Source organism: Photinus pyralis, unplaced genomic scaffold (assembly GCF_008802855.1).
Source record: "Photinus pyralis isolate 1611_PpyrPB1 unplaced genomic scaffold, Ppyr1.3 Ppyr1.4_LG3a, whole genome shotgun sequence".
In the NCBI taxonomy this organism is placed as follows: Eukaryota; Metazoa; Arthropoda; class Insecta; order Coleoptera; family Lampyridae; genus Photinus; species Photinus pyralis.
In genome coordinates, this window is record NW_022170509.1 from 2181669 (window position 1) to 2209406 (window position 27738).

The 27738-nt window shown below is 42.6% G+C and overlaps 1 protein-coding gene across 11 annotated transcripts in view; it reads left to right on the forward strand.

Moving 5' to 3' along the window:
- The window catches only part of LOC116165857 (twitchin), a 49360-nt gene that overhangs the window by 12023 nt on the left and 9599 nt on the right, over positions 1-27738 (forward strand). For 4 of the 11 annotated variants that reach the window (XM_031480567.1, XM_031480571.1, XM_031480570.1 and 1 more), the window contains 49 exons: positions 497-633; positions 803-883; positions 1313-1438; positions 1491-2541; positions 2591-2938; positions 2992-3159; positions 3288-4487; positions 4538-5137; positions 5187-5489; positions 5966-6247; positions 6303-6602; positions 6653-6819; positions 6869-7004; positions 7055-7942; positions 7989-8570; positions 8617-8919; positions 8973-10439; positions 10492-10794; positions 10851-11132; positions 11181-11486; positions 11538-11840; positions 11889-12347; positions 12397-12519; positions 12567-13757; positions 13803-14520; positions 14577-15322; positions 15371-15673; positions 15723-16001; positions 16049-16154; positions 16727-16932; positions 16988-17290; positions 17335-17492; positions 17540-18269; positions 18318-19205; positions 19254-19440; positions 19487-20027; positions 20083-22360; positions 22407-22694; positions 22745-23435; positions 23480-23613; positions 23660-23867; positions 23915-24067; positions 24116-24342; positions 24395-24685; positions 24739-25167; positions 25218-25451; positions 25599-25744; positions 25790-25946; positions 25994-26914. In XM_031480567.1, coding sequence (XP_031336427.1) covers positions 497-633; positions 803-883; positions 1313-1438; positions 1491-2541; positions 2591-2938; positions 2992-3159; positions 3288-4487; positions 4538-5137; positions 5187-5489; positions 5966-6247; positions 6303-6602; positions 6653-6819; positions 6869-7004; positions 7055-7942; positions 7989-8570; positions 8617-8919; positions 8973-10439; positions 10492-10794; positions 10851-11132; positions 11181-11486; positions 11538-11840; positions 11889-12347; positions 12397-12519; positions 12567-13757; positions 13803-14520; positions 14577-15322; positions 15371-15673; positions 15723-16001; positions 16049-16154; positions 16727-16932; positions 16988-17290; positions 17335-17492; positions 17540-18269; positions 18318-19205; positions 19254-19440; positions 19487-20027; positions 20083-22360; positions 22407-22694; positions 22745-23435; positions 23480-23613; positions 23660-23867; positions 23915-24067; positions 24116-24342; positions 24395-24685; positions 24739-25167; positions 25218-25451; positions 25599-25744; positions 25790-25946; positions 25994-26628 — 22142 coding nt within the window. In that variant the 3' untranslated portion in view covers positions 26629-26914. Of the gene's footprint in view, positions 1-496; positions 634-802; positions 884-1312; positions 1439-1490; positions 2542-2590; positions 2939-2991; positions 3160-3287; positions 4488-4537; positions 5138-5186; positions 5490-5965; positions 6248-6302; positions 6603-6652; positions 6820-6868; positions 7005-7054; positions 7943-7988; positions 8571-8616; positions 8920-8972; positions 10440-10491; positions 10795-10850; positions 11133-11180; positions 11487-11537; positions 11841-11888; positions 12348-12396; positions 12520-12566; positions 13758-13802; positions 14521-14576; positions 15323-15370; positions 15674-15722; positions 16002-16048; positions 16155-16726; positions 16933-16987; positions 17291-17334; positions 17493-17539; positions 18270-18317; positions 19206-19253; positions 19441-19486; positions 20028-20082; positions 22361-22406; positions 22695-22744; positions 23436-23479; positions 23614-23659; positions 23868-23914; positions 24068-24115; positions 24343-24394; positions 24686-24738; positions 25168-25217; positions 25452-25598; positions 25745-25789; positions 25947-25993; positions 26915-27738 lie in introns of those variants that run through there. The other 7 variants (XM_031480569.1, XM_031480568.1, XM_031480566.1 and 4 more) reach the window with 5 other exon arrangements.

Genomic DNA, 27738 nt, shown 5'->3' on the forward strand with positions numbered 1-27738 from the left:
AGTGTCGCATAGGTCGGATTTGAAAAATGGCCCAATATAAAATTTAGATCAGATTTTATTTAAAAAAATGCAATCATTTTCCTTAAAATGCCGTCCCAAGTACGTAACTTTTGAATTTGTCAATAAAGCCAAAAATTTCTATTGGCAAATGCCAAAACTACCGACACCAATGAATCAATTAATCAACCTCGTTTAATTTGTTATCCAAAAATGACGGAACGGCTTGTTCAATGATTTACGATTTTATTATTTTTAATCAGGCCTAGAGCGACCAGGTCTGCCACTGATAATATCAAAATTCACGGTGCCCCTCCCCCCCAAAACGTTTCCAGTATGTGAAAACCATGCTTTTCCCTTCCCTATACTCCATTATCTAATATCTGCCTAGAATTAATGTAGGTATTTGTCTTTACCAGGTTCCATCCCTTCTAAGTAAACCAGACTTTAACGGAAACTATTTTTGCCACCGTCGTTAATACATATATATTTTCTTTAGATTCAAGCGGCATGGACTTCCGCGCTTTACTAAAAAAGAGAAAATACGCCAAGTGGGCCCAAGATAAAGAGGATCCAGATTGGGGAGACCTGAAAGAAGTCGAAAAACCGATGCCGCAACTAAAGAAAGTTGAAAAGGTAACTTTTTCTCAAAACTACCCTATTTTTTGTTATAAATACTTTTAATTACAGCATTTGATTTGTATATTTTTGAACACAATATCAACATCAAACTCTCGTTTTGTGTTGTTCTTTTTGACATCGTTGTAGGTATATATAGAATCTGAGTTTTAGTTTCTCTTTATAGACACCAGTTTCTTCACGAAGGCCATCCTTGGCTGAATTAATTCCCGACTGGCCAGTATTACACCATTTTGAGAGAAAGGAGGTTGGAGTACAGAATGAATCTTCTGTATATATGTCAACCCGTTGCACGTTCACTTAACCTGATACCTTTCAATACTACACACATTTGTTTTAAATACGGGAAAATCGATTTTAATATGATTATTAGTCGATTTTTCCAGCGTTAGCAACCTATACTCGCTTTTGTACAACCAGAATGATCCAACTTTGATGTTGTCTTGCATTTTACCTTCGTGTACCCACGATGCATGCTTAATATAAAACATGCGCCGCGAGCGCAACTACAACTATACACTTTTTTTAATTTTGCATTTTGTACTTTTTTCGAATTATAGCCCTTTCAGGCCGATTTTTAAGGCGGAGGCGACAATTTTTACAACCAACGTCGATACCATTTTTTGATCCTTTATTACCAGCAACGAATTATCTAATTCTAGAACTTTACTTATAGAAACAAGAAGCATTCTTGCGACCGCTGGTTGACCAATTCGCAAAAGAAGGAAAAGACAAAAAGGTGACATTTGAGGCCGGATTTTCCAAAGGAAATTGCAAGCCGAAATGGTGCTTTAGAAAAGACGTAAGTACTCCTCCTTGCCCTTTATCCTGCATTCAACATCATATTTACACAGGAGCTTTTCCCTGGATCCAAGTACAAATTTACATGCGAAAAAGACATATATCAACTTGTCATCTGGAATCCTAAAGTTGAAGATACCGGGAAATATACAATTGAAATAGGTGGCGTCAGTTCAACAGGTTTTCTTACAGTCGAAGAGGCGGATCCATGCTACACATTTATAAAACAACTAAAGAAATCGTATTCTGGATACACCAAACACGAAGTACTTTTAGAATGTCAGGTTAGCTCAAGTATGGCCGCTGTGTCTTGGTTTAAAGGTAATCAAAAGATTATCGATGGAGGTCGACATGATATTACAAAAGATTTGACTGGAATGTGTAAATTGAATATAAAAGATTGTGTACTCGAAGACGCTGGAGAGTATATGTGCAAAATTGAAAAGCAATCAGACAAAACCGTTACGGCTGTCAAAATCATAGAATACCCGTACAAGTTTGTTAAAGTTTTAAAACATCAGCAACAAGTTGAAAAGGACAATATAACGATGCTCTGTGAGCTCGACGACGCAGGAGGTGATGTTAAATGGTACAAGGGAGATGAAGAAATTAAACCCGATAAAAGAGTTGTTATTTCAAAGGATGGACGTAAACGTAAACTCGTTATTAAGGACGCGAAGGTTACAGATGCGGGAATGTACAAATGCGTCAGTAATGCGGACAAAACTGAGGCAGAGTTGATAGTTAACTATCTGAATCGATTCAACAAGAAATTGAAAGATACTGAAGCTGTTGAACGCGAAAAACTCGTCTTAGATATTGAACTTCAAGACCAAACGGCACCCGCAGATTGGAAATTCAATGGCAAACCCATAGAACCATCTGATCGAGTTGAAATAAAAAATTTAGGAGGCGGTAAACATCAATTGGTGTTTAATAAACTGGAAATGGGCGATAACGGCGAAATCAGCTGCGAATCAGGAAAACTTCAGTCGTCCATGATGTTAACCGTTAAGAAAGGAGAAACTGTACCTGTCATTGATTGTGCCGGTGCCTTTGAAGGCCCCATAGATAAGCCATTTGCCATTGAAGTTCCATTTAAAAGTAAGCAACTATTATTACAGTTATAAATGAGTTTGACTTTTTTTTGTAGTCGATGGTACTAGACAAACTCCGGTAGAAGCAAAATTGATCAAAGACGGAAAACCGTTACCTCTTAAAGACGTAGATGTAGTTGTAAGTGATGATAAAGTCGTATTTAAAGTTAAAAAACCAACTCGAGATCAATCTGGACCTTATCAAATTAAAATTGGAAATGGACAAGGCGAAGACGTCAAAGACGTCACGGTCACAATGCAAGATGTTCCTTCTCCACCTCAAGATGTTAATGTTACTGATGTATTCCAAACCAACTGTCAAGTCTCATGGAAACCACCAAAAGACGATGGCGGTGCTCCATTACTTCATTACTTGGTGGAAAGGCAGGACCTTAGTTTAAAATGTACCTATACTTACTACGAAAAATCTTAAATTTTAATTTTATTATCTTTGTAGCTGGCTGGGATAACGTAGGTAAAGTCTCCGCTAAAGAACCTACAAACTTCAAGGTAGAGGGCTTAATTCCTAAGAAACAATACAAGTTTCGTATCCGCGCCGTAAATAAACTAGGACCAAGTGAAGCTGCTATGTTTGCTAACCCAGTATTAGCAAAGGATCCTTGGGGTAGGTATCTGATAATCAGACGAGGTAATATTTTAAGTATACGCAATGGCTATTCAAATCGACTTTCTCGCTTCTCGCTTTGGTTTTATCTTCCCTTAAACGGTCATTAAGAGTCTTCGTGATTCTAGATGAACCTAGTAAACCTAAAGACGTGGAATTAACCGATTGGGATGTAGATCACGCTGATCTAAAGTGGAACAAACCAGATTCCGACGGAGGTGCCCCAATTACTAGCTACGTCGTAGAGTACAAAGAGAAATTCGGCAAAGACTGGGCGAAAGGAATCGAGGTCCCTGCCGATAAATTATCGGCCACGTGTCCCGGTTTGAAGGAAAATAGCCAGTACGAATTCCGCGTTCGTGCAGTTAACAAAGCCGGTCCGGGCGAGCCCAGCGACCCAACTAAACCGATTATCGCAAAATGCAGATTTGTCAAACCGTTTATTATTGGTGACGATCTAATCAATTTGATAGTAAAGAAAGGACAGATTATTAAGTACGATATTCGATTTGGAGGTGAACCAGAACCTGAAGTTACTTGGACAAGAGACAAAACTGTGTTGAAGCAAGATGCAGAGGAAAGAATTACCATAGAAAATCGAGAAAAGAACACTGTACTTACAACCCGTAAAGCTGTACGTGGGGATAGTGGAAAGTACACCCTTACCTTAACAAATAGTTCAGGCACTTGCGAAAGGTCAGCAGATGTCATTGTTCTTGACAAGCCAACACCGCCTAAAGGTCCGCTTGTGGTGGAAGAGGTACGTTCTGATCACGTCAAGGTGAAATGGAAGAAACCGGAGGATACTGGCGGTACCGACCTGACCGGTTACGTACTAGAAAAAATGGACATGGATACCGGAAGGTGGATACCCGCCGGTGAAGTGGGAGCTGACGAGGATAGTTTTACGTTCAAAGGATTAACTCCAAATAAAAAGTACAAGTTTAGAGTCAAAGCTAAGAATAAGGAGGGCGAATCAGAGCCTCTGGAAACAGATGATTCGATACTCGCCAAAAATCCCTACGACGAGCCACAGAAACCTGGTAAACCAGAAATTATAGATTACGATAACAAGAGCGTTACGCTAAAGTGGGAAAAACCGCTTAGTGATGGTGGTCGACCAATTACTCACTACACCATTGAAATTAAGGACAAATTCTCTCCCGATTGGACGGAGGTCGCTAAAACGGAAGACAGCGTGCCGGAAGCCAAAATCGAAGGGCTAAAGGAGAAGAACGTATACCAGTTTCGTGTCCGCGCCCACAACAAAGCGGGCAAAAGTGAACCTTCCGAACCAACAGACAGCCATCTTTGCAAATATAAGAACCGTAAGTATATTTGGTTGATGTGGCGGTTGTTACTTAAAAATGTGTTCCAGTGAAACCCAGGATTGATCGTGAAACATTTAAAGCTGTTACCATTAAAGCGGGACGTACGCACAAATGGTCCGTTGATATTACAGGAGAACCTCCACCAACTGTTAAATGGGTTTGGAGAGACAACGTACCTCTTAGCAATAGCGAACGTATTAAGATAGATAATGTGGATTATCACACAGATTTCACTTTGACTAATTGCGAGCGTAAGGATACGGGAAAGTATACCATTATCGCGGAAAATGCTTCGGGGAAAGACGTGGAAACTGTAGAGCTCACAGTGTTGTCGAAACCGAGCCCGCCGAAGGGCCCGTTAGAAGTATCGGATGTTTCCAATACAAAGTGCAAGTTGTCGTGGAAAAAGCCAGAGGATGATGGCGGAAGTCCAGTCAAAGAGTACGAAATTGAAAAAATGGATGTCGCTTCCGGTAAATGGATACGGGTTGGTCGTGTACCTGCAAGTGATAAAGACGAGCCATCTTTCGAGGTAACTGGACTCATACCAGGTACCGAGTACAAATTTCGCGTATCCGCGTGTAACAATGAGGGTGATTCCGACCCTCTCGTAACGGAAACGGGAACAATCGCCAAGAATCCGTATGGTAAGTTCGTAACGCAATTCCTCACGCAGGGGTTTAATAATTGTGATAGATGAGCCATTGAAGCCCGGAACGCCGGAAATAACTGATTATGACAATACCGGCGTTAACCTTAAATGGGAGAAGCCGGCTAGCGACGGAGGAGCTCCAATTGAAAAATACATTATCGAGAAAAAGGACAGATTTAGGCCCGACTGGGAAAAGGCAACTGAAGTGCCTGGAAATCAACTGGACGCCCGTATCGACGATCTTAAGGAAAACGCGGAATATCAATTTAGAGTTATTGCGGTGAACAAAGCTGGACCATCTCCACCATCGGACGCATCTAAAATGCAGATCATCAAACACAGAGCTTGTATGTTACAAATGCGCTTTTTTAATTTGCCGATTATATTCTTTGCAAATTGTTTGATACGAACGCTGGAACAAGTTCATCTACATGTTTATACCTACACGGTTGATCGTTGTCCACGTGATTCATATCGCAATTTATTCCTTTTGCTTTTTACGCGTTTTTTGCCTTTGATTTTTTGGTTTTTCATGCGTAGTTGAGCATGCAACTACGCTATCACTTTTTTTAACTTCACAGTATCTTGATGTATTTGCTGAAATGAAGTTTCAGTGGAAGTATATCTCACTGTTTTTTGATCTAGGTTTGTATGTCTTTCGAGCAGACAAGGCACTACATTTCATTTATATCGTCCCATTGCATATCTGGCGCGAAAGATACAATTGTAATATAATGCCGAAATTCAGCAGAGAAGTAATCTAAAAACTCCATATCTCTAGCTTACGAAAGGCAAAAAGGTCACCATAATTTTATATTTACAGTAAAACCGAGGATTGATCGAACCAACTTGAAACCAATTACCGTACACGCTGGAAAGCCGATAAAGTATGATGTTAACATAAAAGGTGAACCTGCCCCGGTGGTTACGTGGTTCCATAAGAACAACGAAATAAGAACCAAGGATAACATTGAAATCATTAACGTGGATTATAATACCAAACTAAATATATCGAATTCGCTTAGAAAAAATACCGGAGTTTATAAAATTAAAGCTGTAAATGAGTTCGGTGAAGATGAAGCAGAGGTGGAAGTAACTGTACTATGTAAGTATCGCCACCCTCTGTGTGAAATTGTACAAAAAAAGCGCACATTAAATAGCCGTACCGGGTAAACCGAAAGGACCGCTTAAAGTCGAGGATGTAACGAAGAATGGTTGCAAATTAAAATGGGAAAAACCAGAAGACGATGGCGGAAAACCAGTAACTGGATATGCCGTTGAAAAGCTGGATAAAGCTACAGGACGTTGGGTGCCTGTTGGTAAAACAGCGGATACCGAAATGGACGTCAAGGGTTTGCAAGAGGGTCACGAGTATCAGTTTAGAGTAAAAGCAATCAACGATGAAGGCGAATCTGAACCTTTAGAGACAGAAAGCTCAATCATTGCCAAGAACCCATATGGTACTAGAGTTCACATTTTACCCTTGCTTAAGTGACCAATCTCGTTTTAGATATACCTGGCAAACCGGGAACGCCAGAAATTGTAGATTATGATGTAGACCGTGTCGAATTGCAATGGGAAGCTCCAAAGCAAACCGGAGGCGCTCCAATTACTGGTTACGTGATTGAAAAGAAGGAAAAGTTTTCTCCATCTTGGGACGAAATTCTTACTACAGATGTAAGTATAAGTTTTACGGTCGATTATTATTCTGTAATCCAAATGGTAGACACCAAGCACATCAGCAATGGTGCCTGGGCTCAAAGAAGGAAACACATACCAGTTCCGAGTGAAAGCCGTAAACAAGGCGGGACCTGGCCAACCATCCGACGCTACCAACGCGCACGTCGCCAAATACAAACACTGTAAGCTTAAGTCAGTACCATCAACAGTCAATTTCATTTAATGCTTTCAGTACGTCCTCTGATCAATCGTGACAAACTGCACACAGTCAAAGTGCGCGCTGGTCAAATAGTTAAGTTTGACGTAGACGTGAAGGGTGAACCACCACCGAAGATAACCTGGAGTTTTGCACATAAACCTTTAGAAGAAGGTCCTAACACAAAAATAGAGAACGAAGATTATAACACAAAGTTAACCCTTACAAACACAAAACGAAGTAACACCGGCACGTATACGATTAGAGCGGAAAACGAGTCAGGTTTCGACGAAGCTCCGGTCGAGGTAATCATTTTAGATAAACCGGGTAAACCTGAAGGTCCATTGGAAGTGTCCGATGTGCATAAAGAAGGCTGCAAAATTAAGTGGAATAAGCCAAAAGACGACGGAGGCTTGCCTATTACCGGGTATGCCGTTGAAAAGCAAGATACCACAACGGGAAGATGGGTTCCGGCCGGTTTTGTAGATCCTGACAAAACAGACCTCGATGTTACCGGATTAGATCCAAATAAAAAGTACAACTTCCGAGTTAAAGCTATTAACGAAGAGGGAGAATCAGAACCTTTGGAGACAGACATGTCGATATTAGCTAAAAATCCATACGACGTTTCAGCACCACCGGGCTTGCCAGAAATAACTGATTGGAACGAAAATTCCGTGAAATTAAAGTGGGAACCACCGATTCGCGATGGCGGTGCTCCAATTACGGGGTACATTGTCGAAGTCATGGATAAATTCGGAGGTCAATTTGTGAAAGCTGTCGAAGTAGGTCCTCAGTGCAATGCAACCGTTCCAAAGTTGGAAGAGGGCAATCAGTACAAATTCAGGGTACGGGCCGTTAACAAGGCCGGTCCATCTGAACCTTCCGAACAAACAAATTGGCATACCGCTAAAGCACGTTTCTGTAAGTGTCAATATCCGTTTATTTTAGTCTCATTTTTGAGTTTCAGTGAAACCTCTGATTGACCGAACGAATCTAAAGCCTCTCACTGTCAAATCTGGATTGGTAATAAACTTAGACATAAATGTCAGGGGTGAACCTCCGCCAGAAGTAAAGTGGTTCTATGACGGAAAAGAAATTACAAAGGAAAATGAAATTCGCATCGATAACTCCGATTACAAGACAAAATTCTTTATTCCCAAAGCCAAACGGGCGCAAAGTGGAAAGTACACAATCACTGCCAAGAACGAAGTTGGCGAAGATACGGCCGAGCTTGAACTTAACATACTTTGCAAACCGTCCACACCCAAAGGACCGCTTGAAGTCTCAGATGTACATAAACATGGCTGTAAACTGAAATGGAAGAAACCAGAGGATGACGGCGGTTCTCCAATTGACTACTATGAAGTAGAGAAATTAGATCCCTTGACTGGCCAATGGATTCCATGCGCTAGAAGCGCGGAACCAGAAGCTACAGTAACTGGCTTACAAGAAGGCAAACCATATAAATTTAGAGTGAAAGCTGTTAACAAGGAGGGCGAATCCGAACCTCTTGAAACAGAGAAATCCATTATCGCGAAAAATCCATTTGGTAAGCATTACGTTTAATAACATCTCGCTAAACCGTATGATTTCAGATGAGCCTGGAAAACCAGGGCGACCCGAACCTACCGATTGGGACAAAGATTTCGTGGAACTAGCGTGGACTCCCCCGAAAAGTGACGGTGGTGCACCTATCGAGAAATATATTATTCAAATGCACGACAAAGCAGGTCGTGGCTGGGTGGACGCTGCCACAGTACCTGGAGACAAAACCAAAGGAAGGGTGGAAAACGTGGATGAAGGCCACGAATACGAATTCCGTGTAATTGCGGTCAACAAAGCCGGTCCCGGTGAACCGAGCGACGCATCAAAAACTGTTATTGCCAAACCACGAAAACGTAAATATAATTTCCACGGTACAAATATGCGAATAAATAATTTTTTGTTACAGTTGCACCCCGCATTGACCGCAAAAATTTGGCGAAAAAAGAGATTCGCGCTGGGCAACTGTTGCGCATCGAAGCAGATGTTTCAGGAGAACCTGCACCGACAATCACTTGGACTTTGAAGGAACAAAACCTTAGAAACACAGATCGACTTAAAATAGAAAATGAAGAACATAAAACGACATTTATTTTACAAAAATCAAAACGGGAGGATACAGGTGTTTATACTGTCACCGCGCGCAATGAACATGGCGTGGATACCGTAGACGTCGAAATAGTGGTGAAGACAAAACCGTCTAAACCCAAAGGTCCTCTCGATGTATCTGATGTTACAGCTGAAGGTTGCAAACTTAAGTGGAACGCCCCAGAAGACGATGGAGGGGAACCAATTACCGGTTATCTTGTAGAAAGGATGGATGTAGATACCGGACGATGGGTACCAGTTACCACAACGAAATCTCCCGAAGCAGACGTGACGGGACTAATAGAAGGCAAAGATTACCAGTTCAGAGTCAAGGCTGTAAATGCGGAAGGTGAATCGGAACCTTTGGTTACTACAACGCCAACAACCGCCAAAAATCCTTACAAAGAGCCTGATTCTCCAGGCAAACCAGAAGTGAAGGACTGGAGCAAGAATCACGCTGACCTCAAGTGGAGCGCACCAAAAGACGACGGTGGTGCGCCTATCACTGCTTACATAATTGAAAAGAAGGATCCCAGTGGGACGAAGTGGATCAAAGCTTTGGAAGTCCCTGGTGATAAGACAGAAGCAAAGGTGCCCGATTTGATCGAAGATCAAAAATATCAGTTCAGAGTTAAAGCTGTAAATAAAGGAGGGCTAAGTAAACCCTCCCAGCCATCCGAAACGATCACTGCCAAGGATAGATTTGTTCCTCCAAAGATCGATCGCACCACACTCAAAGATTTAACACTAAAAGCGGGTCAGCACATACGCTTAGACGTAAAGGTTAGCGGAGAACCTCCACCGACCAAAACGTGGTTCCTAAACAAAGAACGGATTGAAAACCGCAACGATATTACTGTGGAAAGTGAGGATTACAAAACTAAGTTGGTTGTTGGTATCGCTCAACGCAAACACACCGGTATCTTAACGCTAAAAGCGGAAAATAGCTGTGGTAAAGACGAAGCTAGTATCGAAATTAAAATTTTGGACAAGCCTGGAAAACCAGAGGGCCCGTTGAAAATTAGTGACGTGCACAAAGAAGGCTGCAGTCTTAGATGGAATCCACCCGAAGATGACGGAGGTGTGCCAATTGAAGGTTATCTTGTCGAGAAGATGGATACGGACACTGGACGTTGGGTTCCTGCAGGGCGATCTAAAGAACCCAAAATAGATCTTGACAATTTGGAACCGGGAAAAGAGTATAAATTTAGAGTATCCGCTGTTAACCCTGAAGGCGTTTCCGAGCCATTAGAAGCCGAGCAAACCATCGTTGCAAAGAATCCATTTGGTAAGTACAATTATTGTCAAAGACTCCCCTGGTCAAAAATATCTTTTTACAGATGAACCAGGTGCTCCTGGTACACCTGAAGTTACGGACTGGGACAAAGATCATGTTGACTTAAGATGGACCCCACCAACTAAAGATGGTGGGTCTCCAATCACAGGATATGTAATAGAAAAGAGAGAAAAGGGTTCACCGAAATGGGTTAAAGCCGGTGAAGTGGGACCGCACGATACAAAGGGAACTGTAGATAATTTGGACGAGGGAGTGGAGTATGAATTTAGAGTAAAGGCTGTCAATGCCGCGGGTCCAGGGGAACCAAGTGACGCTTCCAAGTCCGTTATCACCAAACCGCGCAAATGTAAGTTAAACTTTAAATAAGTACCTAAGCATCGCTAACAATTTTCCAAATCATAGTGCCCCCAAGGATCGATCGTCGAAATTTGAAAGATTTAACTGTCAAAGAAGGCGAACCAATTTACATTGACGTTAAAATTATCGGAGAACCTCCGCCAGATGTTACGTGGTATCATGATAACAAAACCATATTATCTACAAGTCACATGCGAATTGAGGACATCCCCTATAACTCCAAGTTCTTTAACGACAAACCCGAAAGAAAGGACACTGGAGTTTACAAAATTCAAGCTGTTAATAAGTATGGATCCGATACAGCAGAAATAGAAATTACAGTGATTTGTAAGTAACGCAAACTATGTACTGCTGTATAAAGATGTAATTTTTTAGCCAAACCAGGAAAACCAGAAGGTCCATTGGAAGTCTCTGATATAACAAAGGATGGTTGCACGCTAAAATGGAAGAAACCAAAGGATGACGGAGGAGAACCGATTGAAGGATATGTGGTCGAGAAGTTTGATCCTGAAACTGGTATTTGGTTACCAGTTACCAAAACCACTGGGTCAGTACCCGAAGCCAAAGTGGACGGTTTAATTCCTGGTCACGAGTACAAATTTAGGGTTAAAGCACTGAACAAAGAAGGTGAATCTGAACCTTTAGAAACTCTAGGAACGATCGTCGCCAAAGATCCATTCAGTAAGTCGTAATTGGTGATTACCATTTACGGACTATAATTTATACTTTTAGCAACTCCAAGCAAACCGGGCGCTCCAGAACCAGAAAATTGGTCAGAAAATCACATAGAACTTAAATGGGCCGAGCCTCCATCAGATGGAGGTTCTCCTATAACGGGATATATCATCGAGATGAAAGATAAATATAGTCCTCTCTGGGAAAAAGCCCTCGAAACGATTACTGCAACTCCAAATGCTATAGTAAACGGACTTATAGAAGGCAATGAGTATCAGTTCCGTGTTATTGCCTTAAACAAAGCAGGCCAGAGTTTACCGTCTGAACCCGGAAAGTCCTTTATCGCTAAACCCAGATTCTGTAAGTTAATACTGTTTGTGTTCACCATGGCTAACCTTAAATTTTTAGTGGCACCCAAAATTGATCGACGGTACCTACACGACGTTTCCATATCAGCCGGCTCTCATCTCAAATTTGAGGCAAATATCATTGGTGAACCACCACCAACGGTTGAATGGAAGTTTAACGGTTCTACGTTGCGAGATAACAACAAAGTAACAATAAATAATGTCGATTACCACACTAAGATTGCCATTCGCCCTGTCAAGCGTGATGATACCGGCGAATATAATGTAACCGCCTCGAACAGCTCTGGTCGTGACAGTGTTACGATCAATGTTACGGTAACGGACAAACCCACTAGTCCTGAGGGACCTCTACAAATCAGCGACGTACATAAAGATGGTTGCAAATTGAAATGGAAGAGACCGAAAGATGACGGAGGTACTCCAATTGAGTACTATCAAGTTGAGAAAATGGAACCAGAAACCGGAGTGTGGGTTCCCTGTGGACGATCTCCAGAACCAAGTAATGGCTTGTCTATTTTATGAGATTCAAGGTATTAATGAATTTTTAGATATGGAAGTTACGGGTCTTACTCCTGGGCACGAATACAAATTTAGAGTAGCGGCCGTTAACGCCGAAGGAGAGTCCAAACCGCTAGAAGCAGATACAACAATTGTTGCAAAGAATCCATTCGGTAAGTGATCGAATTTGGTGCACTATTTTGTAATAAGTAAACTCTAGACGAACCGGGCGCTCCTGGTAATCTCAAGGCAACAGATTGGGATAAAGACCACGTCGACTTGCAATGGGTACCTCCCAAGGATGATGGAGGTTCTCCGGTAACCGCGTACATCATTGAAAAGAAAGATAAATTTGGCGATTGGGACAAAGCGCTAGAAGTTCCTGCTTCGAAAACCAGTGCTACGGTGCCAGATTTAATCGAAGGACAACCTTATCAATTCCGAGTTCGCGCTGTTAACGCTGCAGGTCCAGGTGACGCTAGTAACGAAACGCCTACTATTATTGCGAAACCACGAAACCTTGCACCTAAAATCGACAGAAGTAATCTCATTGAAGTACGCATTAAAGCAGGCCAGAACTTTAACTTTGATGTAAAAGTCAGCGGAGAACCAATCCCTGAAACTAAATGGTTATTAAAATCCAAAGAGATTAAATCCAGCGAAAATGTGAAGGTACAGCACTCCGATTATAACACCAAGTTGAATATTCGTAACGCTACACGGGCAGATAGCGGAATGTATACGGTCACTGCCGAAAATATAAACGGCAAAGATATCGCAGACGTCGAGGTTATTATATTAGACAAACCAAGTCCACCTGGAGGACCGCTGAAAGTTTCCGACGTTACCGCAAACGGTTGCAAGCTGGCGTGGAAACCTCCCGCAGATGATGGCGGTAATCCAATAGAAAACTATGTCGTTGAAAAGATGGACGAAGCAACAGGTCGTTGGGTGCCCGTAGGTGAAACAGAAGGCCCTGTTACATCAATGGACGTGGATGGTCTTGTCCCAGGTAAAAAGTATAAATTCAGAGTACGCGCGGTAAACAAACAAGGAAAATCCGAGCCTTTACAAACAACTCAAGCTATTGAAGCCAAAAATCCATTCGACGAACCGGATAAACCTGGACAACCAGAGGTCGTTGATTACGACAAAGACTTCGTTCAACTCCAATGGGAGAAACCAAAGAGCGATGGTGGATCTCCCATTACCGGTTACGTTATTGAAAAACGAGACAAGTTTAATCCCAACTGGGAAAAATGTGCAGAAGTGGACGGCGATGTGACCACAGGAAAAGTAGGCGACTTAATTGAACACACTCCGTACGAATTCCGAGTTAGAGCCGTAAATAAAGCAGGTCCCGGTGAACCAAGCGACGCTTCCAAGACGCACGTTGCCAGACCTAAAAATCGTAAGTATTCGAAACATTTTAAAACGCAAATAACACTCATTTTAGTTGCACCGAGAATTGATCGTAATGCTTTGTCCGACATTAAAGTGCTGGCAGGAAAGTCATTCGAATTTAATGTGCCTGTGGCTGGTGAACCCCCACCAACTAAGCAGTGGGAAATGAAAGACAACGTATTGTCGAATACCGACAGAATTAAAATTAACAACGAAGATTACAACACGAAACTCAAAATTACAGACGCAAAAAGATCAGACAGTGGGCCTTACACTCTTACTGCCAAAAACATTAACGGAAAAGACGTGGCGACTGTCAATGTGATAGTTTTAGATGTACCAACAGCACCTGAAGGACCACTTCGGGCCGATAATGTCACGAAGAATTCTCTAACATTACAGTGGAAACCACCAAAAGACGACGGTGGTTCAGAGATTACGCACTACACTGTGGAAAAACAAGATACCGAAAACATGCGCTGGATACCTGTTGGGGAATCCGTTGGTACGTCAATGAGGGTCCCTCACCTCTCAGACGGGCATGACTACAACTTCCGCGTGCGAGCTGTGAACAAGCAGGGAGAATCTGTGCCTTTGGCAACTATGGATAGTATTACCGCCAAAGATCCGTTTGGAAAACCGGACAAACCAGGTATGCCGAGTGCCACCGACTGGGACAAAGACCACGTCGACTTGGAATGGGCTCCTCCGAAGAAAGACGGAGGCTCGCCGATAACCAGCTATATTATAGAGAAAAAGCCTAAGCACGGGTAAGTGTTAGTTTGGCACACATAGAATGTGTAACGTCTACGTTTTCTTCCTATAGCACTTGGGAAAGAGCAGCTGAAGTTCCAGGCAATAGCACAAAAGCCACCGTTCCCAATCTCAACGAAGGCGAAGAATATGAATTCAGAGTGATTGCCGTAAACAAAGGTGGACATTCCGATCCAAGTGAGGCATCGTTACCAGTCATAGCCAAACCAAGATTCTTAGCGCCAACCTTCGATAAGTCACTGTTGGAGGATCTCACAGTGAAGGCAGGTAATCGTATCAGTTGGAACATTCCAATAGAAGCATCACCTAAACCAACGGCAAAATGGTCGGTAAATGGTAAAGATATTTTGCCCAGCGATAGAGTCGACATGCAAGTGTTTAATAACAGAATCACCTTTGATATTCCGTTTTCGCTGCGAAGCGATGCGGGAAGGTACACTTTGACATTGACGAATGATCACGGAACTACAACAGCATCAGCTAACGTTGCCGTACTAGATCGTCCTGGACCACCTCAACCGCCACTCGATGTTTCCAATGTTACCAAAGAAAGTGCTCGTTTAGCATGGAAACCTCCACTAGACGACGGCGGTTCTCCAATTCTCCATTACGTTGTCGAAAAAATGGACGTTTCAAGAGGAACATGGTCAGACGCTGGAATGGCTACGATTTGCCACCATGATGTTCAGAGGTTAATTCACAAGAAGGAGTATTACTTTAGAGTCAAAGCTGTTAACGCCATCGGAGAATCTGAGCCTTTGGAAACAACTAAAGGAGTAATTGCCAAAAATGAATTCGGTGAGTATAAAGGTGGTTCTAAGAGACATTGATGTAAACCTCCAATAGATGAGCCAAGTGCGCCAGGAAAACCGGCTGTTACCGACTGGGATAAAGATCGCGTTGACCTCGAATGGACACCTCCCAAGAATGATGGAGGGTCTCCCGTTACCAGCTACATTATACAAAAGAAAGAAAAAGGCAGCCCGTACTGGATTAATGCCGCAACCGTTCCTGCGAAGAAAACTACAGCTACAGTACCAGATCTTACCGAGGGACAAGAATACGAATTTAGAGTTGTTGCAACCAACAACGCTGGTCAGAGTGAACCTTCGGAACCATCCGATCTGGTTACAGCAAAAGCTAGATATCGTAAGCGCATTTTAAGAAATTCGTAAATTTTAATTGGTTACACTTTCAGTTGCCCCCAAAATTAAGACACCCCTTAACGATATACGCATTAAAGCTGGACTCATTTTGCACGTGGATGTTGATTTCATTGGTGAACCAACTCCAGAGGTACGGTGGACCGCTGACAACCACCCGCTTACCGCCAACGAACGCACTACCGTTACATCCATCGGCCATCACACTGTAATTCACACGGTTAACGCCCGAAGATCAGATAGTGGAGTGTACCACTTATCGTTGCGAAACAATTCCGGTTCAGATGAAGGTTCTTTCCAAGTCATTGTTTTAGGTGAGCAAACCACATCTCAAATTCTTTAACTAACCGTGATATTGTAGATCGTCCTGGTCCACCAAAAGGCCCACTTACTTACGAAGAGATCACAGCTCAAAGTATCACACTATCGTGGAAACCACCAACTGATAACGGAGGCAGCGAAATTACGTAAGTAGTCAACCGGTCGTCAAGTGTGAAATATGTTTATTTTGCGGTGGTGTGCCACACGTAGAGCTTCAATTTTCACTGGTTAAACTTATTTGTTGACGTTAAAAAAAACAAAATTTTCCAAAATGGCAAATAGACTGGTCTGCGTCTTCATAAAGGTTCGGCTCTGGTGAATTCACACATTCGTGGTCGAAATAAACGTTGCTTTTAGAAGTGTACATGGACACGTAGTAGACATTTATTATAATGATCATCACGAAAACCAGTAGTACCATTTTGGGAAATTTTTGGCACCCATAAAGCAACAAAAAACAAGTTTGGCAGTGAGTGAAATTGGAAGAATCTACCACTGTGTGTACATAAACGCGTTGGACTAAATATGCATAATTTAGGAGTTTAAAGTAGCACAGGGTTTTTCTTTGTTAATTCATCGAATAACTCACCATTGACCATCAACAACCAACATACCAAAGTCTCAGAAACTGTTGTAAAATACCCCCCAAATTCCCTTATATGAGGTCCAGACCGTAGTTTTGGTAACCAAAGTAGAATATTACATAATTTTATTGCAGTGCTTATGTAATTGAAAAGCGAGATTTAACTCACGGCGGTGGTTGGGTTCCTGCGGTGAACTATGTGAATCCAAAATATAACCACGCAATCGTCCCCCGGTTGATCGAGGGAACCAAATATGAATTTAGAGTGTTCGCTGAAAATTTGCAGGGTCGATCAGATCCATTGGAAACTGATAAACCCGTGGTGGCTAAAAATCAATATGGTAATTGTGTAAGATAAAGTAGTCGATTCAATTTCATAATTTTATATACCTATAGATGTGCCTGGTAAACCAGGTAAACCAGAACTCGTGGACAGCGACAAAGATCATATTAAAATTAAGTGGACCGCTCCAATTAGCAATGGTGGGTCGCCGATTGTGGGTTATGACGTTGAAAGGCGAGATCGGGCAACCGGCCGTTGGGTAAAACTCAACAAGGCGCCGACCCCACATCTTGAGTATTACGATGACCGTGTTCAAGATGGACACCAATACGAGTACAGGGTATCGGCGGTAAATGCTGCGGGAGCAGGTAAACCAAGCGAGGCTTCGAACGTGTTTACAGCAAAACCGATGAAAGGTAGGTTGGTGTAATTCCGTACGCGCCTGATTGGGCAATTTTAGAAAAACCGAAGTTGTGGTTGGATCATTTAATTGGTCGCAAAATTAAGGTACGCGCCGGAGAACCGGTAAACATTGACATCCCAATGTCAGGTTCCCCAACACCCAAAGTCACGTGGTCAAAGAACGGCACTCCCACTACGCAATCCAATAGAGTATCGGTACGTAAAATGATCCTGAGGTAAACATTTCATTTTCTGCGTTTTAGCACGAAACAACCAGCGAACACACAGTATTCCGCATTGAAGCGTCGAATCGCGACGACACTGGAAAGTATACTGTGCACGCTGAAAATGAGTACGGTACTGATCAAGCAGACATAGAAGTAACGGTAGTGGACAAACCTGGAATGCCCAAAGGTCCGCTACAGTACACTGCCACGACCCAAGATTCCGTGTCGTTATCTTGGAACCCGCCCAGTGACGACGGCGGAGGCGATATTACCGGCTACATAGTAGAAGTGAGCGAGTTCGGCTCTGACAGTTGGAGACCAGTCCCTGGTTATTGCCCCAAACCATCATTTACCGTGCGCGGTTTAACAGAAGGCAAAAAGTATGTGTTCAGAGTAAGAGCCGAAAATATCTACGGTGTGTCAGAACCACTCGAAGGCAAACCAGTGGTAGCCAAGAGTCCGTTCGATCCTCCAGACGCGCCAGGACAACCGGAAGTTACAGGTTACACACCTTCCACTTGTTCAATAAAGTGGACTCCACCAGCTCACACCGGCGGCAAACCAATCACTGGTTACAATGTTGAAAAAAGAGAAAGAGGCGGCGAATGGATTAAAGTCAATAATTATCCCACACCTAACACATCGTACACCGTCCAAGATTTACGCGAAGGTAACAAATACGAATTTAGGGTTATCGCGGTGAATGAAGCTGGTCCTGGACAACCTAGCAAGCCATCGGAACCAATTACAGCTGGACATCAAAGATGTAAGCCTGCTCTTCAGGTAAACTAAGGTTACATTTGAGTGTTCACAGTTAAACCCGATGCTCCCGATCCACCAAAACCAGACCGCATTACAAAGGACAGCGTTACGTTATCGTGGAGACCACCGAGAAGCGACGGAGGATCAAAATTGAAGGGATACATATTACAACAAAAAGCCAAAGGAGAACCAGATTGGACAGATGTTAATTCCATCCCAACTCCTGCGAATATTTACACGGCACCAAACTTGAAGGAGGGTCAAGAGTACCAGTTCAGAGTGATTGCTGTTAATGATGTAGGTCCGTCGGAACCGAGCAGGCCAAGTCCAAACATTTTGGTCGAGGAACAGCCTAACAAACCTTGTATTGATTTGGGTGGGGTACGTGATATCGTAGTCAAAGCTGGCGAAGACTTTAGCATCCACGTACCTTACGTTGGATTCCCGAAACCAACGGCCAGTTGGTTTGCAAATGATAAACTTTTGGATGAGTCGGATAGCAGAATTTTCCCTAAGCTTGCCGATGATTCCGCGAGCATTATAGTTAAAAACGCCAAGAGGGGAGATACTGGACAGTACAGACTTCAGTTAAAGAATCCATCCGGTTTCGATACCGCCACCTTAAATGTTAAAGTATTAGATCGTCCAGGCAAACCAGAAAATCTGAGAGCGGATGAGTTTGCCGGTGACGCCCTCACTTTGTACTGGCAGCCGCCTAAGGATAACGGTGGGGCCGAAATTACTAATTACATTGTCGAAAAGAAGGAAGCTAGAACTCCCAATTGGACTAAAGTCAGCAGCTATGTTACAGTGCCGTTTGTCCGAATTAGAAACTTAAACTTGGGACATGATTACGAATTTAGAGTAATTGCGGAAAATCTGTATGGGCAATCTGAGCCGGCGGTTACGACTGAGCCAATACGGGCCAGACATCCATTTGGTAGGTACTTCTGTTTAGTAGTTATGTGTTGCAACAAACCGTTTTTAGATCCACCTGGTGCACCTGGTTCCCCACGAGGTATAGAGACCACCGAAGATTCCATTACAATTCAATGGACGAAACCACGCCACGATGGAGGATCGCCCATTACTGGATATGTAATAGAAAAGCGATTGATATCTGAAGAAAAGTGGACTAAGGCTTCCCATGCCCTTGTACCAGACCTCTCTCATAAGTAAGCAATGTTTGGTGACAAAATAAATACTAAGATCGATTTGTAGGGTTGGTGGCTTAATTGAGAACTACGAGTATGAATTCCGAGTAGCAGCAGTGAATGCCGCTGGGCAGGGACCCTGGAGTGCCTCTTCAGACATGATCGTGTGTAGAGCTCCTCCAAGTGCACCGAAGATAACCTCCGATCTTAGCATACGTGACATTATAGTGGTGGCTGGTGAGGAATTTACCATTTCCGTACCGTACACCGCCACACCAAAACCAAATGCGTCGTGGTCGGTGAACGGAAACGAATTTGTGCCGGATAATCGTATCAAAATTGACACCAACGACATTGCGTCCGTATTCCATAACAAATGCGCTAAACGTTCCGATGCCGGAAATTACACGATCAAGCTAACTAACAGTGTGGGATCTGATTCGGCCACCTGTAGAGTTCAAGTGGTTGACAAGCCACAGCCTCCACAAGGACCATTGGATGTTTCCGACATTACACCCGACAATTGTTCTCTAGCCTGGAGACCACCACTAGATGATGGCGGGTCACCAATTACAAACTATATTGTTGAGAAACTGGAACCAAGCGGAGTAAGGAAATGCCATGCGACCATCAGCTAATGTGATATTAATTGTTTTGTCGTAGATATGGTCAAAGGTCAGCAGTTTCGTTAGAAATACGCATTACGACGTTATGGGATTGGAAAGCAACAAACGGTACAGCTTCAGAGTACGAGCAGAGAATCAATACGGTATCAGCGAACCTTTGGAGACTACCGAACCAATCACCGCTAAATTCCCATTCACGGCTCCCGATCCTCCAGGAGCTCCACGTGTAACGGACTACGACGCGAGCTCCATCACTCTCGCCTGGGACCGTCCACACAACGATGGAGGGTCTCGCATCCAAGGTTACAAACTTGAATACCGCGACGTTGCCGACGACGTCAACTGGCAGAACGCCAGCGACTATTTAATAAAAGACAACAGATTCATACTATACAATATGACCAGTGGTCACGAATATGAGTTCAGAGTTCGGGCGAAGAACGCCGCAGGCTTTAGCAAGCCTTCTGCTTCGTCGACCAAATTCAAACTAAAAGGCAAATTCAATGTTCCTTCGCCACCCAATAACCCGAAAGTTGTTAAAGTGGGCAAGAACTATGTTGATTTAACCTGGGAACCGCCTACCAACGACGGTGGGGCTCGTATTACTGGATACGTTATTGAAAAACGCGAGATCGGAAGCCCAATATGGGCAGTCTGTAACTCCTATAACATCACCGATACGAATTACACCGTAATCAACCTTACCGAACGTTCCGATTTCGAATTCAGGATATTCGCCATCAATTCTGTTGGAAGAAGTGATCCCAGCGCATGTACTTCGCCAGTTAAAGTTTGCGAAGTTGCCGATGGAGAAAAACCGCAATGGATCAAGCAACTTGCCAACCAGTCTGTTCCACTTGGAAAGGCCCACTCACTGGAATGTGCGGCAACTGGAAAACCATCACCAACATTCCGTTGGTTAAAGAACGGGCGTGAACTTACACTAGGTGCGCGCTTCAGATTGGAAACAAAAGGGGGTACTAGCTGGTTGCATATATCGGAAGTGTTGGACATTGACGAAGGAGATTATACTTGCGAGGCTAGTAACTCAGTTGGATCTACTACAACTACCGCACGTCTGAAAATTGGAAGTAAGTATAGCACCGTAGTAAAATTAGTATCTTACAATGGCAATCTTTATTTAGCTCCACCAAGGATTGACCGTATTCCTGGAGATCTTCACTTACCAGAAGGAGATAACACTAAGATTAAAATTTATTACTCTGGTGATCAACCGCTCGATGTCATTCTTACAAAAGACGGTAGATCACTTGATGCATCACCTCACATACGATACACCGTATTCGACGACTACATCATTATCTTCATGAAGGATATCAAACGAGACGATGCCGGAACATATAATCTAACAGTTAAAAATGATAGCGGAAGTGCTTCAGGTAGCTTCAACATGTTCATTACTGGCCTTCCGGGTAAGCCGAACGGACCATTGGAAACCTCCGATATTACTAAACACACCTGCTTACTACGTTGGAAGCCTCCTAGCTACGATGGAGGCTTAAGAGTAACCCACTATGTCGTAGAACGTAAAGACGTTACCCACAACCACTGGATTGTGATTTCGAGCTCATGTAAAGACACCTCCTTTATGGTACAGGGTCTAACGGAAGGCCAAGAGTACCTGTTTAGGGTAATGGCTGTAAACGATAACGGAATGGGACCACCGCTGGAAGGTACCAACCCAATAAAAGCTAAAGCGCCATTTGATCCACCATCCGCACCTGGAATTCCAAAAGTGACTGAAATAGGAGGCGATTTCGTCCACCTAGAATGGACCAAACCAGAATCAGACGGTGGTTCCCGAATCGAAGGCTACTGGATAGAGAAACGAGAGGTAGATAGCTACACCTGGCAACGTGTCAACCCCTCGCTCTGTCCGGCGCCTCAAATTAGTATTCCAAACTTGATCGAAGGCCGCCAGTACGAGTTTAGGGTATTCGCTCAGAATATTGCCGGTATTTCGCCTCCATCGACTGCGTCTACGTCCGTCAAAATAGTGGATCCACTCACAGCAACGCCACCAGAAATAATCAAACCGCTTAAGAACGCGAACTGTATTCAGCACCATAACGCGGAATTCCAATGCACAATTACCGGTGTGCCCAAACCGACAATTACTTGGTACAAGGGAGCTAGAGAAATCGGTAATGGCGCTCGTTATCATATTTATAGCGAAGGTGAAGTACAGCGCCTTGTGATACACGATGTATTCGGCGAAGACGCCGATGAATACGTGTGTAGGGCGGTAAATAAAGGTGGCATCAAATCTACGCGCGCGGAACTTATTATTATGAGTAAGATTGTGTTTTTATAGAAAAATGTTTTGATTTATGGTTTCAGCCGCACCGAAACTGAATATACCACCACGCTTCCGTGACACTGCGTTCTTTGATAAAGGTGAGAATGTTGTTATTAAGATTCCATTCACCGGCAATCCCAAGCCACGAATCTCCTGGGTGAGAGAAGGAGAGACCATCGAGTCTGGAGGACACTATCATGTTGAGGTCAAAGATCGCCACGCCATTCTTACAATTAGAGACGGTAGTCGACTTGACAGTGGTCCATACAGGATTACGGCCGAGAACGATCTGGGTCAAGACTCCGCCATTATTAAAATCCAAATTAGCGGTATGATAACTTGTCCAACTTTAACACTGTCATTGTTTTAAATGTTTTAGACCGACCAGATCCACCTCGATTCCCAACAATCGATAATATTGGAGTTGATTCCTTGTCGGTATCTTGGAAGGCACCAGTGTGGGATGGAGGTAGTAATATTACAAATTACATGGTGGAAAGAAGAGAGCATCCTCTACAAACATGGATAAGAGTCGGTAATACTCGCTTTACCACAATGGCCGTCGAAGGACTGGCGCCGAATCACCAGTATGAGTTTAGAGTGTACGCCGATAACATATACGGACGTTCCGATCCATCTGAAGTAAGCAACATTGTTACAACCAAAGACAGTGGCAAGAAAACGTCCCAAAAGAGACAATACGAAGTTGACGAAAACGGCAAGAAGAAGCGAGAGTCCATGAAAGAGCCCATTAAGGACTATGACCAATATGTGTTCGATGTATACTCAAAATATGTCGCGCAACCGGTTGAAATCAAGACTAGAAGCGTCTACGACGATTATGACATATTGGAAGAGATAGGAACCGGCGCCTTCGGTGTTGTGCACCGTTGTCGCGAGAGGAAGACCGGAAATATCTTCGCCGCTAAGTTTATTCCAGTATCTCACGCAATGGAAAAAGAACTCATTCGGAAGGAGATCGACATAATGAATCACCTACACCATCCCAAACTAATTAATCTTCACGACGCCTTCGAAGATGACGACGAAATGGTCCTAATTTACGAATTGTAAGTGTAATTGTAATTTCTGTCTTTTTAATCTGCTCGTTTAGCTTGTCCGGCGGAGAATTGTTTGAAAGAATAACTGCGGAAGGATACCAAATGTCAGAAGCTGAAGTGATCAATTACATGAGACAAATCTGCGAAGGAATTAAGCATATGCACGAAAGAAACATTATTCATTTAGGTAAAGTGGTGTGTTTTAAAAGGAAGCTACAGTGTTTTTGTTGTAGATATTAAACCTGAGAACATAATGTGCCAGACAAAGAAGAGCACAAATATTAAATTGATCGATTTTGGATTAGCTACCAAATTGGATCCCAACGAGTTAGTCAAAATATCTACTGGAACTGCGGAGTTTGCCGCTCCTGAAATTGTTGAACGTGAACCGGTTGGTTTCTACACCGATATGTGGGCCGTGGGTGTACTAGCGTATGTTTTGTAAGTACCGTGCACGCTATGAATTTATCATCAAGGAGTTTGCCTAGGCTGAGTGGATTATCGCCGTTCGCGGGAGAAAACGATATCGAGACACTGAAGAACGTGAAAGCTTGCGACTGGGACTTTGACGAGGAAGCATTTGGCAATGTTTCTGATGAAGGCAAAGATTTTATCCGCAGATTACTACTTAAGAACAAAGAGTAAGTGGTGTAGGTGAGGCGGATGATTCTTATACCGTTTACATTCAGGAAACGTATGACTGCGGAAGAGTGTCTATTACACGATTGGCTCAGTGGTGATCATAGCAGCAAAACAAAGGTCATCGATCAATCCAGGTATCTTCGAGTTCGCGATAAGATACGTGCTCAGTATAAGGATTGGGATAAATACCTCCTGCCCATTGGTAGAATTTCAGAGTATTCGTCCTTACGCAAACTGCGACTGGAGAAATACAAAATACATGATGCATACTTTGGTGCGTAAGCTATTTTTGTAGCGTGATCAAGAGAGTAGGTGACTTCTTTCAGATCGAAGGCAAGCGGCACCAAGATTTGTAATAAAACCGCAAAATGCCTTCTGTTACGAAGGACAGAGTGTAAAATTGTACTGCAGGGTTATTGGCGTAGCTACGCCCACTGTGACGTGGCTGCGAAATAACCAGGAGCTAAGACAGAGTGTGAAGTTCATGAAACGATACGTCGGAGACAATTATTACTTCATAATCAATAGAGTGAAATTGGAAGACAGAGGCGAATACATCATTAGAGCAGAAAATCATTACGGTGCTCGCGAGGAAGTGGTATTCCTAAACGTTAGACGTAAGTAGAATTGGCGATTTTCATACTTTGAACTTAAGTGGTTTCTTCTTCAGAATTACCCAAAGTTGTTCCCGAATACAAACCTGACACTCAACCAATCCGAAGGAGAGAACCACTGCCATACATGTTCTGGCAAGAAGAACAAGAATGTGCTCCCAGCTTTACGTTCTTGCTTCGCCCGCGTGTTATGCAAGAGCGTGATACGTGCAAACTGTTGTGTTGCTTAAGTGGAAAACCAGTACCCACAGTCAAATGGTACAAGGATAAGCGAGAACTTAGCAAGTACGAATATTCCATGACACATTCTGATGGCGTAGTCACATTGGAAATAGTCGGTTGTAAACCGGAAGATTCTGGAAAATACACCTGCGTGGCTACAAACGTGCATGGACAAGATGAAACTTCTTGCATTGTAATTTGTGAAGGAGAGACAAGCACTGAAGAACAAACTAGACTTGCTGAAAAGATTCTACACTCTGGAGGTATACCAACCTTCCAGTTTTTTTTTAAGTAGGCAACCCTTGTGTTTCAGATCGTAAATACATAGAACATCCAATCAAACCGGCGCCCATACCTATTACTATAAAAAGGCCAATCTACACAAATACTCCAACACACCAAGCTGCAGCTCCCCCTGTAAATATCTCCCATTCCTCCTCAAATCTTAGTGTTAACGACATGGATAAACGAACGCCCAAAAGGTATGGAAGATTAGATTCCACAGGAAGTCCAAACAGATCAAGAAGTACAACTAAAGAACTCGCATGTAAGTAACGCTTTGGCAGACCTAAAATGGTCATAAAAGTGTAACTAAACGTTTCCGTTTTTAGTTCTCTTCCTCACAGGTACTTAAACACACATTATTTCCATTTCACTATTTTGTTCTTCATTACTTACGCAACTTCTTTTATAGTACCTCCAGACGATTCAGCAATGTGTAAGCCAGTGTTTACCAAAGAACTTAAAAACATGACGGTCGGAGACGGAGAATCGCTAACGTTGAGTTGTATCGTAAAAGGAGACCCAGAGCCACAAGTCGTTTGGTCAAAAAATAATAAGGTTGAATTAGGTGAAAGAAATCGAGTCGCTACATCTTTATTTTAGGTTCTGAGTTCCTCCGACATTATGGATTTGAAATATAAAAATGGTATAGCAACTCTTCACATTAATGAGGTATTCCCGGAAGATGAAGGCGATTACGTATGTAAAGCAACGAACTCCATAGGAACAATTGAAACACAGTGTCACCTCACGATTAAACGTAAGTTAAGATACAAATGAGGCCGTCTGTAAACTCTCTTCCAATAGCCATGTCGAGCGTAAATGGGGAAAAGTCAAAGAGTGGCGAAGATAAGGCTCCAGCGATTGTTGATCATCTACAATCTGCCTTGATCAAAGACGGTGATCCCGTAACGCTCTCTTGTCGCATTATTGGCGCAAAGAAATTTGACGTGATCTGGCTGCATAACAATAAGGAAATTAAACCTAGTAAAGACTTCCAGTATACTAACGAAGCTAATATTTATAAATTACATATCGCTGAGATATTCCCAGAGGATTCGGGCGCGTACACATGCGAAGCATTCAACGACATTGGCGAAAGCTTCAGCAGTTGTACATTAAACGTCAACATACCCGGCGAGCCGGTTAAGGCCCCTGTATTCAAAACATTCCCCACCTCCGTCACTGTTGCAGAGGGAGAAGTGGCCTCATTTCAGGCTGAAACCGAAGAAGAGCCGTTACAGATCAATTGGCTGAAGGATGGTAAACCCCTTAAAGAAAGCACAAAATATCGTTTTACGGTAGATGGAAAGCGTTACACCTTACAAATAATGTCGTGCGATTCTAACGACATTGGACAATATCAAGCTAAAGCAATTGGGAAGAAAGGAGAATCGTTTGCTGCTTTCTCTGTGAATGTGGTTCTTGGTGGAGATCTATAGAAACGCTCAATTAGTCAATTCACAAAATCGAACGACTTGCATCAGCAAGAGCTATTTTCTCTGTATATGTTGTGTATAAAAACTATATATTGTAAAAATTTGAGTACTTTCGAGTCTACTATGCTAGAAATCTGCTCAAACCTCGTACCAGCATCCTCAATTACCATCTTATGATGTTTATCAGGTTATAGCATAATAGACTCTTGACTCTACGCTAAACTGCAAATTAGTATCGAATTTTATTTTAATTTTTTTGCTTTAAATCGAATAAATGAAAGCAGTCATTGTAATTGTTTTGAATGAAATGAAAATTTTTGTGTGAAAGCAAATCGAAACGTTTCTCGTTGTGCTATTTTTTCAAGTTACTTTAAATCAACTGTGCATTGCTTATGCAGAACCAAATCCATTATGTTGTACTATATTATTATATAATTTCTGAATTAATGACTTTCATTCCAAGTTTTGAGGCTTTTGCGATACCTACAACTGTTAAAATCAGTTCTTGATTTACACCGATAAGTGCTTATAGAATTGTCATTCCAAATGGTTTGCCGTAGTTATGAGCTATAAGGTCTAAGTATATACCTACTAAGCTGGACTGCTGTTAGTGAAATCAAACTTCCCAATCACTCGCAAGAATATTATGGTACGAATCGTTTTGGAATCTACGCACCAAAATTTATAAGAAAAAGTGTTTTATCCCGCGAAATTTTGGAGTGGTCGATTTTTGGTAAAGAACGAAGTGTATACACTGGGTTTTTTTTGGGCCGGAAAAAATAATTGTCTGAGAGCGACCGGGAAAAAACATTTTCTTATAGAATTTGGCCTGTCGAATTCATAATTTCAAACAGTTTGAAGAGTGGGCTACTAGATCAAGAAAAAGTACGACTCGTTTTGGATTCTACGCACCAAAATTTATAAGAAAAAGAGTTTTCCCGAGAAATTTTAGAGTTTGAAGATTGGGCTACTAGTTCAAAAGTTACAGCCCTTTGAATTTTTATTCGAAATTGGTTTCTAGTCTATAACCTTTGATTGAGAAATCTGATCGAAAATGTACGAATTGTTTTGGATTCTACGCACCAAAATTAATAAGAAAAAGTGTTTTCCCGA